This window comes from Bicyclus anynana, chromosome 19 (genome assembly GCF_947172395.1).
Source record: "Bicyclus anynana chromosome 19, ilBicAnyn1.1, whole genome shotgun sequence".
Lineage (NCBI taxonomy): Eukaryota > Metazoa > Arthropoda > Insecta > Lepidoptera > Nymphalidae > Bicyclus > Bicyclus anynana.
This window is the reverse complement of record NC_069101.1, coordinates 730,750-745,995: the sequence shown is the minus strand read 5'-3', so window position 1 is coordinate 745,995 and position 15,246 is coordinate 730,750. Positions and strand designations below refer to the sequence as shown.

The 15,246-nt window shown below is 39.9% G+C and overlaps 2 protein-coding genes across 4 annotated transcripts in view; one reads left to right on the top strand and one right to left on the bottom strand.

The window, feature by feature from the left end:
• Positions 1-4,446: 4,446 nt before the first annotated feature.
• LOC112056435 (trichohyalin-like) lies at positions 4,447-11,705 on the bottom strand. The gene is made up of 10 exons (XM_052887457.1): positions 11,578-11,705; positions 10,586-10,755; positions 9,554-9,729; positions 8,797-9,000; positions 8,251-8,371; positions 7,699-7,869; positions 7,007-7,128; positions 6,690-6,833; positions 5,960-6,059; positions 4,447-4,984 (listed from the first exon to the last, which is right to left on the bottom strand). The coding sequence occupies exons 2-10, from the start codon at positions 10,736-10,738 to the stop codon at positions 4,715-4,717; spliced, it is 1,461 nt and encodes a 486-aa protein (XP_052743417.1). The 5' UTR covers positions 10,739-10,755; positions 11,578-11,705; the 3' UTR covers positions 4,447-4,714.
• Positions 11,706-11,807: 102 nt separating this feature from the next.
• Positions 11,808-15,246, top strand: part of LOC112056436 (protein transport protein Sec31A) — a 28,104-nt gene continuing 24,665 nt past the window's right edge. For all 3 annotated transcript variants that reach the window (XM_052887455.1, XM_052887454.1, XM_052887453.1), the window contains exons 1-3: positions 11,808-11,887; positions 12,079-12,308; positions 14,058-14,194. In XM_052887455.1, the coding sequence (XP_052743415.1) occupies positions 12,106-12,308; positions 14,058-14,194 (340 nt within the window). In that variant the 5' untranslated portion in view covers positions 11,808-11,887; positions 12,079-12,105. The remainder of the gene's footprint in view (positions 11,888-12,078; positions 12,309-14,057; positions 14,195-15,246) is intronic.

Here is a 15,246-nt window from a genome sequence, read left to right as displayed (position 1 = left end):
GACCAAATGAAGAGAGAAAAACAAAATATCGTCTAATGTCGATGGAGTTGTTCCAGTCCCATCTCGTTCAGCCTAACGCACAGAAAGAGTGGTATTTCCGGTTGCGGTGCTTGCGAGGCCGTTATTAATATTGAAGTTAACTTCGTACTTATAATTTCTTTATTTTTGGTGTACAATAAAGTATATTTCATTTTCATTCATTCAACGGAATTGGTTGAATTTTGTCTCTTCACGAGATTACTCGTTGGTCGCATGTCACATGTTAGCGCTGTTGGTTTGGCTAATTAATATTGATTTGTTCTATACTCTATGACAGCCATACTCAAAGTGTGTTCCGCGAAGCTCCTCGAGGGGTTCCGCGAGAGTTTAGAAAAAAATAAACAAAACACCTCTCTCAGGTCGAACGTTTTTACGCGTCGAATCATGAATCAAAAAACAGTTTCATACCTCCCATTAGTTTTATTTTCTTTTTTAATATCTTCTATTATTATACCCGTTATGTAGTAACTTACTAAGTATGTATTAAGTAGTAACTGTTACATTGAACTTTTATTATTAATTATTATAGTATACATTTACAAAAACAATTGTTTTATTGTAGGGTTCCGTGAAGTATTTCGCCTTCCAAGAGGGTTCCGTCACCAAAAAAGTTTGAGAACCGCTGCTCTATGGAATTCCGAGCAGCATTTCAAAATAGAGTTGGAGGTGCACACCTCATACCTCCGAGAGTACGATAAGCCGTGTAATGATCCGAGAGTATGATAACCCTGAGTGGCACGTCGATTCTCTTTCTACGATTGCGAGCGTTTCAAAAACTATAAAAATATAATGTAAACTATAAAAATATTTGCTATTGTCAGTTCACGTGATCAATATCTGTCATTCCCATACTTATAGCTCTTTGTGTCAGCTTTTCAATGTACTAACCAGTTACCACTTAACAACCGCAACCGCATCTTAACCGCATTGCTCTTCTTATTTGGATAATAGAGAAGTGAGTATAATTTATAGCTTTGTACAAGTGTTACTGGGCATTACCGTCGCAATACCACACACCCAGACAGTTAATGATCTAATGAAAAGTAAACAGTTACGAGGTCACTTCATGTGTAAATAATGGCACTTCAACTATCTAGCGCCCTATTTTTTTCGACAGACAGACATTATTATTTATTTTATTTAAATGGCTTTACTGCAACAAACATATAAAAACTAAGGATAAAATGCAGTGTGAAAGGCGACCTTATCACTAATAGTGATCTCTTCCAGGCTAACTAATCATGAAGGAGTATAAACGAGTACCTAAATCATTATTTTATTTGTATAGATACCTACCTAGCGTGGCGATGCGTACCCAGATCAATAGACTTGGACAATAGACAATAGGAATGCGTAAACGACATATTTCATGACGATAAATAGACATTGTCAACCTAACAAAACCAATATGGAGCGATATGTGTTGTTCTCTCTTTCATTCCATCACGATGAAATAGAGTTATATTTTTATTGTACTGGTCGACAATATGTCTCTTTCGCCACGAGATATCTTGTTGCACGCATCCTACGCTTCAAGATCTTTCATATAGAAAATAATGTTATGTATAGACATGTACCTATTCGGCTGGTCTCTGCAAGCCGTTAGCAGGCCCCGCCCTCTTGTAGTCCTCGGGTTGTTTGTCAGAGGGCGCCGCTAATGGAATTGCCGCCTTTGAAGAGCCCGCCTGCAGAAAACAGGTAAAGCCTTCATTATTTCCTCTAATTTGAGTTTACATTTGAGCTGAGAAACTAAGGTAATCTATACTCGTATCTACCTCAACTATTGTGAGGATGTTTATCCACGTATGATTTGACTATGAAATTCTTGCTTAAAAATATTAGGTATATCTATCAAAATCCGTCGAAAAATATAACGTAATGTAAAAACCTACTCATTAATCTATATATCTTTGCTGAGCAATAGGTATTTGAATTTAATACCTACCTAATTGTAATTTGTAATTCTACATACTCAGTATCTATTAATGTATTTTGCCCAGCCTTGTTAAAATGACTAATATGTAGGTACATAGGTATACTTATCTACAGTGTAGGGCTAATATGTCAAAAATAGAAGCGTCAATAGCTCAACGAGTCGTCAACGGGTCGGCATCAGCGGTTCGATCCCCGCTCGCTGAATTATTGTTGTACCCACACTTTTCCGACATTTTGGAATGCAAATACTAATAATATTTAAATGATATGGCAAATATTCTTTAAAAAGAAACTCACCACAGGGTCCTGCAGTCCATCTCGCTTGCCCTCAGCCTCAGCAGGCTCGGGCTCGGGCGCCGTCGGGTACTTGTAGTCCGGGTCGGGCTGCGACAGGTCCTGCGGCCGGTACTGCTGGAAGTGCTCCTGCATCGACGCCGGCAGCTCCGGCGCGGGGTACAGGCGGTACAGCTTGCAGTAGCGCTGGAAATTACGTGTTGTAGTGTACGCGCAAGATAAGTCTGCGCGTGACTGGCGGCGCAATTATGTTGGCTGCGTTGGTAATCTCTTTCTCCCGCCAAGAGATAGATTAAACTTATCGAGCGCGCACCATGGTATTTGTATACGGCGGTTTTACTACCGTGTAATGTAGTTTATGGAATCTATTCTTTATGAAACATCGTTCTTCTTTGTTGTGCTAGGTTGCATTGTGAAATTGATTCTTCTTAGTGCGCGTATTGAATACCAAGCAAGCGGAGGATTCTATGATTGCAGCACGAGCAAAGCGAGATCTCTGCTTGATGGAATCTATACTAATATTATAAAGAGGTAAAGTTTGTAAGTTTGTAAGTTTGTCACATTTTTTAAATGGGGTAATCTTCGGAACTACTGGTCCGATTTTAAAAATTCTTTCACCAGTAGAATGCTACATTATCGGGGAGTGCTATAGGCTATATTTTATATTGGTATCATATATATTAGCCGAGTTATCACAGTTTTGGTCATACAGGTCGGACTGAAGATCCTCTTAAACAGACTTATTCGCATGCGCTGCCTTAACTATTGTGTAAAATTGAAATTAATGTATAGAGGCTTTATGTATCTTTAAAAGTTCTACAAAAAAGTCCGCGACACCATATATCTATCTTCTATATATTAGCAGATATAGTACCTTTTGTGTTTTAAAAATTATTTATTTTATATACTTAGGTTTACGTCATTATTTATACAACTAAACTTTAATCCTTATTAAAATAAATTATTTAATAATCACAAGGATATTATGGAGATAAGATTTGCCCTTTACAGTATGTTAATTACTTAAATAGTTTCGGAGATAATACAAAATTTCTAAAAGACGCAGAAATTCCGCTATATGACGTCCGGCGCTTTCATTTACGTAGTTCCCGTTCCCGTATGAATATGGGGATCAAACATAGCCTATGACACTCGCAAACAACGTAGCTTTTTATTGGTAAAACAATTTTCGAAATCGGTCCAGTAGATCCAGAGATTACCTCCTACAACCACACGAACTTTACCTCTTTATATTATTAGCATAGAAGTCTCTACAAAATATTTCTCTTGGTCATACCACCATTCTCGAAGGACTGGAACGATTTTGCTAAGGGTAGGAGTAAGATAGAGAAGTTACAGGGTAGGGTAGGGTACAGGTAGGGAAGCGTAGGGGTAGTGTAGGGATAGGGTAGGTTTAGGGCCGGGTTTAGGGTAGTGGTAGGGTAGGGGTAGAGGTAGGGTAGTGGTAGGGTAGAGGTACGGGTAGGATAGGGAAGTGATAGGGTAGGGGTAGGATAGGCGTGAGATAGGGGTACGGGTGGGATAGGCGTAGGAAAGGGGTAGGGTACGGGGAGGGTAGGGGTAGGATGGGGGTAGGGGTAGGATGGGGGTAGGGTGTAGGTAAGGTAGGGGTAGGGTAGGAGTAGGTTTGGGGTAGGGTAGGGTTAGAGTGGGGGTAGGGGTATGGTAGAGTAGGGTAGGGGTAGGGTAGGGGTAGGGTAGATGTAGGGGTTGGGTAGGGTTGGGGTAGTGGTAGGGTAGGGGTAGGGTAGGGTAGGGGTAGTAGTAAAGTTGACATCGAAATTTACGCGGACGAATCACATATAAAAAGATTCGCTAAACAACCAAAGTCACCAAAGAGCTTTGGAATCCCAAAATGCTACAATGGCTACCTTCTGATCCCGGCTAGATAGCCCGAGGATATCAGACAGATTGTACGACGCAGTTCAAAGCCGCGGTGTTTGGAAGTCTATATATGGTGCCCATGTCCAGCAGTCAACGTAAATTGGTTGATATGATAATGATGCTGATGAAGACTTATAAAAGTAATAGACCTGTAGATGCACCCACGTCGAGCGCCTGCCGCAGCGCGCGGTCGGGTCGACCTCACGCAACAGTTCCGCGACTCACGCAGCAACTCGGCGCCGTGCGTGAGCAGCTTGTTGTCCGCGTCGCGCCGCTTGCTCTCCGCCAGCGAGCCGTAGAACTGTACGAGCTGTGGATGCACTCACGTCGAGCGCCTGCCGTAGCGCAAGGTCGGGTCGACCACATGCGCGCGCCTCACGCAGCAGCTCGGCGCCGTGCGTGAGCAGCTTGTTGTCTGAGTCGCGCAGCTTGCTCTCCGCCAGCGAGCCGTAGAACTGTAGGAGCTGTGGATGCACTCACGTCGAGCGCCTGCCGTAGCGCGCGGTCGGGTCGCCCACACGCGCGCGCCTCACGCAGCAGCTCAGCGCCGTGCGTGAGCAGCTTGTTGTCCGCGTCGCGCCGCTTGCTCTCCGCCAGCGAGCCGTAGAACTGTACGAGCTGTGGATGCACTCACGTCGAGCGCCTGCCGTAGCGCGCGGTCGGGTCGACCACACGCGCGCGCCTCACGCAGCAGCTCGGCGCCGTGCGTGAGCAGCTTGTTGTCCGCGTCGCGCAGCTTGCTCTCCGCCAGCGTGCCGTAGAAGTACCGCAATTCCGCACGCTCGTTCGACTCACGCTCGTCTCGCTCACGCTTTAATTTTTTTAACTCGGTAAATAAACAGCGTCAACTTAAAAGGAATGGGGGTAATATTACAACAGGTATTGCTTTTTGTCGTGGGGAATTACTCGTTGACACCTCCACACTACTGGGAGGTGGTGAGCTTATTTCGGACTTTCTAAACTAAATCTCTACGAAAACCCTGACGCTGTTGTCGCTGTAATGAGATGGGAGATCATATTGATATCTAATATATAAAATTCTCGTGTCGCGGTGTTCGACATTGAACTCCTCCGAAACGGCTCGACCGATTTTGATGAAATTTTTTGTGCATATTTAGTAGGTCTGAGAATCGGCCAACATCTATTTTTCAAACCCCTAAATGTTAAGGGTAGTCCACCCCTAAATTTTTTTTTTTATTTTTTAGGCAAAATTTTTTGTTTTTATTTTTTTATGACACAGCATACAAAAATACATACAACCCTAAATTTTCACCCCTCTACGATCAACCCTTATATTTTATTTGTTAATTAAAAACTATACATACAAATGATTTGTAACTAAAACGTAGTCAATTTGAGCTTTATTGTTATTGTATAAAGTTCATATTAATAATAATTAGAAAACGGGGTAGGGGTAGGGTAGGGGTAGGGTAGGGATAGGGTAGGGTAGGGGTAGGGTTGGGGTAGGGTAGGGTAGGAGTAGGGTAGAGGTAGGGTAGGGGTAGGGTAGGGGTAGGGTAGCGGTAGTTGAAAGTTTACATCGAGTTTCACGCGGACGAAGTCGCGGACATCCGCTAGTATTGATATATTATTGAGTATTGCTGAGGACAAACAAAATTCAAAACTGATACAAGAACGAATCTAAATCTGCTATCAAATGAATATTGCCAGACGACAGCTGATGGTTATTGGCTTCAGTTTGTTTTAGCTATGATTATATTATTAATTTAAGGTCGCTCGTCACGAAATCTTGAAAACGGTTTGATGTACAAGGTGAACTACTGACCCATTGCTTGAGGATGTCGTCTCTGTACTCTCGCGTCTTGCGCCTCTTCTCTTCTCGCAGCTTCTCTTGAAAATCAGCGTACAGCTCATCATTCTTGAATCTGTAATTTTAAATAGAAACCCATAATATCGTGAGGAATTTATTTTCTACCCAATTGAACAAACGAACGTCAGTTTTGCGTAACTGGTGCGCGACATTCTTAGTTTTGTGTGCATGTGAGAGCACAAATCGCGTGACGCGCAAAGTAGGTACTAACTTTGCCAGATGTTGTATCTCCTTAACTCGACGCTAGGTCTGAATACGACATTGCGTTGTCTTTACTACTTAGCACATGACATCAATTACCTTTTGATAACCTACTTACTTCAAACTTCGGACGCATGACGTATAAATTCTTAACTATTGGTGTATTTGTGTGGAGGTATCTTGCCAGGACAATGACATGTTTACGTCCACTTATTTCATAATTTCTGACTGAGACAACTGGCACTTGATGGAGGCATATAGCTATAGGAAATGTTCGGTTTAGATATTTAACAATGTCAATAAAAGCCTGAAGTGTCATCTCCCTGAGGTTGCTTTCAGTGGCATAAAGGGAATGCAAGGCTAGCAAATGGGCTAGAATACGGCCTTGAACCTAACATTAAAAATACAATGTGACCATTTTCTGACACCCCATCCATTCACCTTGTCGATTCTCCTACATTGTTTTATTTGAATTTGCACTCACCTGTTCATGACTTCCCACTGGTGCATCACGTCGATCTCGTGCAGCCGCTGCTTTTCCTTCTCCAAGAACTGCTTCCGCGTCTCGATGCGGTCCTGCTTGAACTGCTGCTTGCGGCGCGAGTCGGCCTGACGACGGGCTTCTTCACTAAACCGAGTAATTAGTACGTATTATGTAGGTAGTAGAATTAACTTTACGCGGCTGTGCCCACACAATTTAGACTATCTAATCGGTCAACAAAGTTTGAACAAATGGGATCCTAGAAAATCGTTGTGATATGAAGGATCGCAGATGTCAGATGTTGATTGATCAAAACTTACATATCTTCTTTTTCTTTGACAGCTTTTTCAAGGATTTCTTGTTCTTTGGCATTGCGCGCTGTGTCTCCACTTTCAAGCCGTTGACTTATTTTATCAAGCACATCTTGTTTCTCCTTTTGAATCTGCAAATTTTATCTATTATTTTTATCTTATTACAGAGGTTTATTTTAAAAGTAGGTAGGTATTGATATTTTTGTAGTCGCTAGAAGAGTCTATAAACAAGTAGGTGGATTATGGATATATAAGCCGTAAGTGGACATCTAAAAAAGAAAAAAACTCTGGAGGTTTAGGCTTGGTTTCCTTTCAAGCGATAGGTAATCCTTTTTTCAAACACATATTCAGCACTTTAGGTAGGTACATGTCCTTGAGGAATGTTGAGAAGTATCTAATTTGAATTAAATTTGCTTCCATAGTTTTTATGCAGAAAGCAAAAAGCATTCGAATCTCATTGTCAAAATTCAGACAACCGGACTCTCATCGAACCTGGAGTACGATTGATGTGATCCCAAGAGACAAATAGATCATTTCTTTAGAACTTAACTCTTGAGTCTTGGCACGTGGTAGACATCTACTGTGTTAAAACTCCAGCTAATACCAACGAAAGCCTACCGTGTGAACATCGAGCTGGTTGCACGTTAAAAATCGAACCAGAAAAATACGTGCAGGACATAGTCGTGTGAACGTAGCCTTACCCTCTTCTCAGTCTCTCGTCTCTTCCTTTCAGTCCGAGCTTTGGACTTCTGCAGCACTTCGATAAGGCGGTCGTCCATTTTGTCTCGCGCTTCTTGCTCGCGGCGTCGCATGTCTGCCTCCAACTTGGCGCGCTTCATGTCCGCTAAGATGGTCTCTTTCTCTTTCTTACTCTAAAATAAATTATGGGATAATCAGACCTGAAAGACCGATTTAAGGAAGCAAGACAGTTTTTACTTAACAGTTTTTATGCATAAGGCCGTCCCCCTCAGGATTATTGTATAAAATATTTGAAAATACCGTACTTTTCTATCTATGTATTTAGTACTCGAAGTTTTTAGTTTCAAAAATTATGATCCCCACACAATATACACAATAGGTATAGCCCCACACTGTTATAGTCTTAGGTGTTGGTGGCCACTTTAATTTAACACTTTATTTTTTTTCTAGAAGTATGTAATATTTTGCGGATTGGAAATTCTAAAGTCGTGTTGACCCTGATGACCACTCTGTCTAGAGTGCACGATTATGAGGAAACCTCGTAAGTTACTTACGAATTCCTCTTCGAATTCCTTGATGGTGTCCAACTGCTCCTGAGCCTTTTTGTTGTCATTCTTTTGCAGATTCAGCTCCATTTCATATTCTATGCGGTTACGTTCTGATACTTCGTATGCTCTAAAATTTCAAATGAATTTCAAGTTTTATTTTATTAGGAAGATATAAATAGAAGCCTTCAAAAGATAGATACCTCTTTTGAACCTCAAAATGACAGACGCTTGGTAGTAGACGCCTCCACATTAGGTTTTTAGTTCTCTCGTTAATAATTGAACTTTATGGGCTTAATTAAGGTGTGGGTGCAATTTTTTGTAGAGGATATTAAATGGTGACTATATAGTTTAGCAATATATTTTTATACTTAGAAAGCTCAGCGACGGCGGCATAAACTACAAATGTAGCGACAGTTCGGAAAAATTATTATCAAAGAATATTTTGCTTTATTTTGCTACATCGCGTGAAATCTAAGCAGCATCGACATGGAGCATTCTTAGGAGATATTAAGTTAGTTTAGTAGATCAAATAATGCGTTGTTCAAAACTTACTGATCCAAAATCTCCTTCTGGTGTTGTTTATTGACCTCAAATCTCCTTTTCTTCCTGAGGTTCATCAAAGCGTGCCATTCCTTCGCATTCCGTAGGATCTCATCATCTGCTTCCTTCTTCTTCTCGGCGGCTTTCTTCTTAAGCTCCTTGTTGAACTTAACTTGCTCCTCACGCTCTTTTTGTATCACAGTTTCTATTACCGCCCTTGAAAAGATTACCCATTGAAATTAAAGAATTGTGATTATACTTGACTATAATTAGGTAAATAGGTAGCTTATTTTAAATTTCAGTCAAGCTCTTTATGAAATTGTCCAAAGAATCGTCTGCTAAACGGCGTCTCATTTTCCTGACCACTGGCCAGATAAACAGCTGCTGTATAGATCCTTGGCCTTGTTAACCTAATTTCAATGCTAGTTAAATTGGCCACCACATCACAGATCTCAGGTAGTCATCCGCGAAGTGTTAAAGTTCTTTTTGATATCCTTCGGACTTTCATAAATTCGTTTTCTGTTTGATTAATAACTACAGCGAATGGATAGTTAGTTTTCTGTTTCTATAGGTTTTTGAACGCAGCTGTCAATGTTTCTAAAAAATCTTACTGCAATGACATACTCGTATGTCTCTGGAAGAGATAAAGCGGTTGTACTCATGCTCAAGTGCGATCTCGTTAAGTTAGCAAGATCTCCTTTATTTCGGCCGAAATTATCTCGCTAATTTAAAAGGCTTCTAGCTCTACACGAGTGAATGTTCCCGTTACCCCAGCAGCATTTTGGGCGCGTCCTGGTTCTTGAAGAAGGAGTCCCGCGCCGTGTGCAGCATGCGGCGCTGCTCGGCCTGCCGGCGCCGCACGTAGCGCGCGTAGAACTGCGAGTTGGCGCGCTCGGCCGCCGCCAGCCGCGCCAGCCGCAGCTCCTCGTTGCGCTTGTTCACGTTCTGAAATGGCTAACACTTTCAGCTGACTGCATAACGGAGACTTACTTAGGCCTCACCCTCGAATCTTGTTCTTCTGTCTTTCTATCCTTTCTACAAAGACTAACGCGTCGTAAGTTAAAACATATAGCGACATTTGCTACCGGCAGGTCACGTGAACAAGTTTCAATCAGATGTGTCATTCCCATATATTTTCTTAGTTTTCGAAGCGTTGGCGTTTGTAGAAAGAAAATAGACGTGCCACATGGCTACAGATTATTCGAATTTTAATAACTTCTTTCAAGAGAAAAAAACTCAACTCCGATGAGGCAGTCCAAAGTGCCTTCAAAGATTTCATTGATTTCCGTCCGAACGGTTTTTTTAAGTAGGTAAAGGGATCAATTCAAACCACCTATAAGATAGCAAAAGTGATAACAATGGCATCATCATCATATCAGACGATGGACGTCCACTGCAGGACATAGGCCTTTTGTAGGGACTTCCAAACATCACGATACTGAGCCATCTGCATCCAGCGAATCCCTGCGACTCGTTTGATGTCGTCCTCCTGGTGGGGGATCCCCCACCAGGAGGACTGGTGGTCGGCCAACACTGATCTTACTAGTGCGGGGTCGCCATTCCAGCACTTTGGGACCCCAACGTCCATCGCCTCTTCGAACTATGTGCCCCGCCCATTGCCACTTCAGCTTCGCAACTATGTCGGTGACTTCGGTTCTTCTGCGGATCTCCTCATTTCTGATTGGATCACGCAGAGATACTCCTAACATAGCTCGTTCCATCGCCCGCTGTGTGACTCTGAGCCTTCTTATGGCAATGGCATGGCAATACATACTTCGATTCAGCGCCGTGTAGAACTCACCTCCAAAGAGTTGGGCCACGACTTGGTCATCTGCTGGCTCAGCTCGTTCATGCGGCGCACGTGCTCGCGCCGGCGCGCCCCCTCCGCGTCCCGCGCGCCGCCCGCCGTGCGCGCCAGCCGCGCCCACTCCTCCGCAGACAGCGCTATCGGCATACTTGCTCACAACTGGCCTGCAAGATTTGTTCTTTGATATTCCAGCAGCATTGCTTTACTGCGATGAAAGCAATATAAATATAATATTGATTTATTTCGGTTTGTTTGTTTGTAATATAGCATCCGAAACTATACTGGTACAGTGAAAATTGTGTCACATTATTAAGTAAAGTGAAATATCTACCTTTTAAATAAACCGTCGATAGCCTTTAGTGCATAATATGACGGTCTAAACTCACCATATTAAATTGTTTCTACAATGGAATCGATACTTTATCAGTTGCTATAGAGATTTTGGGTGTCGTAGAGACGAACCAAAAAAGATAGACCTGCGGCACTGGTGGCGTGTTGAAGCACGCTGTATCCAGACCCAAGCCTCCTATTTATAAAAAACGTAGCTATGTATTTGTGTCTAAATTCTTTTGTAAGGCAGCCTTGCTGTGGTTCGGGAAGAATGGGTTGGTAGCCGATGTACTGCTTCTTAAGGGCAGTGCTAACTGCTAAGTACCCTAATAAAGGCATGACCTCGCAGTCGCACTGCACAACATGAGAGATATATAATAATAATAAAATCTTTATTAACCAAAAATAGATTCAAAAAAATCATAACATTGCCTAGGTCTCCACACTAGATTGATTTGTTTCGTGGAGACCAGGTAGGATATCTGCTTATTATTATACCTAAATAAATATGTCCTTTCTCCATTAGTTTTCGATGTTTATAAATTAAAAGAAAAGCCCGTACTTAGGAAAAACCACTTGTACCGAATCGTAAATCTATAGGAAAAACCGTTACGTATAATTTGACATTCGAAAAGGTAGTAAGTAACGTTACTTACAGTACTTTTATCAGAATATTATGGATCAATTATAACAATAAAAGCAAATAATCGCTGAATTTATGTTAGAAATTAATTGATTGTATACAGTGTCCATTTAGCACCAATTTATTCAAGCTCTTTTTCACGTGACATTTATGTCAAAATCTTTTGAAAGCATAGATTATTTTCAGCATTTCTTGCCTGTGCTAATGTCATTATCAGTATTTGACAACGTAAATGTCAAGTTAATGTCATTGTCAATCAATTGTCAAAATCAGAAATAAAAATACGTCAGCCACGTTGGAAGTGCCAACTCGGTGTTTTTATGGTAAATAACTTAATTTTACGTGTAATTTCAATGTTTTTCACTCAAAAACCACAAATTAATAAACCCCTTACCACCCAGGAGTTCTAAATTACCTATTAAATGCTTAAATTTTACGTGTGACGTGTTCGAAAAGCGGTGACATAATTCTGTTTGTATGTATGAATTTTTCGGGCTCTAACGGTGTGTATTAGTTGTTTTAGTGAGTTTGGTGCTTAAAAATGAAGATTAAAGAGTTGAAGAGGACTGTGAACAGCTGCTGGTCGCCAGCGGGACACTACCCGTCTATGCTCGCGACCGGCTCCGCCGCGCAGCAAGTCGATGCCAATTTCAGCTCTAACTCCTATTTAGAGCTCTATGCATTAAATTTGGGCGACTCTAGCCCTGACCTAGAGCTTAAATCAAGCATACAGACCCAGCACAAGTGAGTAAAACTTTCATAGTATTGATTATTTTTAATATTTTCTTATAATGCACGATTTTCATTAAAAACGCTTGATTTACCTCTTCTAAAGTTAGTTAGTTTCTTATTTAGAGCTATAGGTTTGATATATTTACATATCTAGATGATGAGTTTAGTTCTCAACTAAAAAAATGGTAAAATGTTTAAAAATCCAGTGAAATGATTTTTTAATGTTGGTTTGTTTTCAATTACTCCTATCATATTATTTAAGATTTAGAATATGCGAATTACTTCTATTAAAAAAGTATTGTACTTTAATAAGATTTAAATAAAACTTTCATTATTTAAACTTTGTGTAGAATATAAAATACATGATTATTTACTAATTTAATTAAATTAAATGTTATTATTAGTGTAAGTTTAGAAAAATACTAGACTCCATAAACATAAATACTGCTATGTTATCTATATTTATAATGTAAAATATCTGTGAAGTTTTGTATCTGAGCATTGGTCATGTTTCATAAGTGTCCTGACTCTCCTACCATCAATATCTTCAGCCTATTGATGACTAAACTATGGGACCATACTCCCTCCTTATAAGACTTGCAGTCTGTGGTGTGCACTCCATAGATGCGAAAATGCACAGCCTACCCTCCTGAGAAGTCAGTATGAACCTGTATTGGAGAAACAATTTTCTGACTGGTATATTTATAATGTATAGTTCCTACCTTAGTTAAAAACCTTGTGCACGCCACTATTTATAGGAAATTTCTAGCTTAGGGTTCATTTATACAAGCAGCACATTGCCAACGGCAGAAGCAACTGGTGTGGACGACTGCTACCATCACTATGTCGACTGCATGTGGTGTTTCAACAGTAGTCAACGGTAACATGCTGCTTGTGTAAATGAACCCTTAGACCCACCACAGAGCCCTGATCACCGCTTGCCTGGGCACATGTGCTGCAGCAGGAGGGTTGATGTATTTAATAATTTTTAATAGTGTTTTGTATTATGTTAACATTATCAAAATTTTAAAAAAAGAACAAAGAAATAAATGAGAGAAAATAAATGACAACGGAACCTAAGACATAACTTGGTCTTGTTAGTATTAAACTACCAATTCCCAACTCTGGGCTCTTACTGAAAATTTATAACAAAGAACTTCTCAATATTTCTTAGCCAAACTCAGTGCCTCATGATCAGAAGCCTATGAGGCCTTCTAACATGATTACATACACTATTTGTATGCCAAGTCAATAGAAGACTTTCAAGTTTTGAGCACCTAATGTATTTCTGATTAAGCCTTAAAAGTAAAGTTATTTATATTTATCTACAACTTGTTCACATGGCAAATGTTATCTTTAAAAAAGTTATGCTGTTACAAATTTTGTTTTAAATCCTTTGACAAATAATTTTGTCTAAAATGTTTTCTGTGTAACTTTAACAGTCTGTGCAGGCAATGGAAGTTCTGAAAAAGAAGCATTCTCTCTGTTATTTCCCATTTTTCATTGATGTTCTGTTCTTATTGGTCATAGTTGTTTAATATAGTGTAGTCTTCACTAGATAAAGGTGTCCAATTATTAAGTATTTTTTTCATTCTGAAGGTGAAGTAGATTTACTCGTAGTATTCCTCTGGCTTGGAATAGTTGCAAGGCTTAGAAAGTTCAATTTAATTTAGGGTCTAATGAGGTACATTACAGGATAAGACCAAAGATATTTATGATAAAATTTCTGCAGATTAACATTTATATTCTTGTTTGCTTCAGATTTCAGAAAGTAGTATGGTCAGGGGCAGGCATAATTGTGGGCGGCTGTGACGGAGGGCTGCTAGAGTTCTACAGTGCAGATAACTTGCTGAAGAAAGCCAATGATCCTCTTGTTGGCAGTACTTCAAAACATAATGGTAGGTGTCATCATCCTCAAATTTTTCATTAGCCTACATCAGGGTCAAGTCTGTATTTGAAGCTTAGTGGGTTAGTGCTTCAATTCAGGTTGGCAGACTTAGGGTTAGGGGGATGATATGGAAATAAAATGACAATATATATGGCTATGTCTCCTCTGTAAAGTAGCTAAATTATACATTTGTGGGTCTGATCACTAATGGTTCAGTTTCATATAATACTTGAAACCAAGATCGCAAGAAAATTTTAAAATCAGTCACACATTAAAGTCTTCAATAATTTCTATCACCATGATTAAGAAATATTTATCATTGTTTCCTAAAAAATACTATAGTAATAAAGTAACAATGTCTAAACTTGTATGAGTATGTAAAAATCTTAATTACAATTTAGATTAATTTGTAGTTAAACATTAAAATGTAATTATCATTTGCATTTTTGCAGTAAAATTAAAAACCAATTTCAATTGGCATGCTGTTCATAAAACCAAAAACTGCTTAAGCATTTCTTCTTTAACACAGTAATGCTGTGGTATTCAATAGAGGTCCTGGGTGTGATTCCCAGTTTGGGTCAATGTATTATTTTGAATTTTCGATATTGACAGGGGCTGTGGCTAATCACCCCCCTAACAACAGACAGCTTTGCGGTATGCAAAGCTATTTAGAGTTCTGGTATGACGCCACATAGAAACCATCAAAGATACAGGTATAATCTTACTTGAAATTTGAGCTCAAGCCAGGGTTTTTTTAATTATGCTAAAGCTAAGCTGAGTCAGACATTTAAAAGTATTATTGTATTTGTTGTCACTATTATCAGTGTAGTTGTCACAATGAATGTTTTATGGCTACTGTACAAAGATAAGCACAGTCAGTTCTTATCACTGACAATTAAAAATGAATATTTATTGAAATACAGTACAGATTTGAATGACTGAGCCATTGTTGTCATAGAAATTCAGATAAGAGAATGTATGAAGAAAGCTTTAGCTACTTTGCTCACACTCTCATTATTTACGAGGATAACTTGAAACTACTAATGATCATGTTATTGATCG

Coding starts and splice junctions, on each gene's coding strand:
- LOC112056435 (XM_052887457.1), bottom strand. CDS start 10,738: ATGCCGATAGCGCTGTCTGCGGAGGAGTGGGCGCGGCTGGCGCGCACG. Junction 9,001..9,553: donor GCGCCCAAAATGCTGCTGGG/GTAACGGGAACA, acceptor AATCTTTTCAAG/GGCGGTAATAGAAACTGTGA. Junction 7,870..8,250: donor AGGAATTCGAAGAGGAATTC/GTAAGTAACTTA, acceptor AATTTATTTTAG/AGTAAGAAAGAGAAAGAGAC.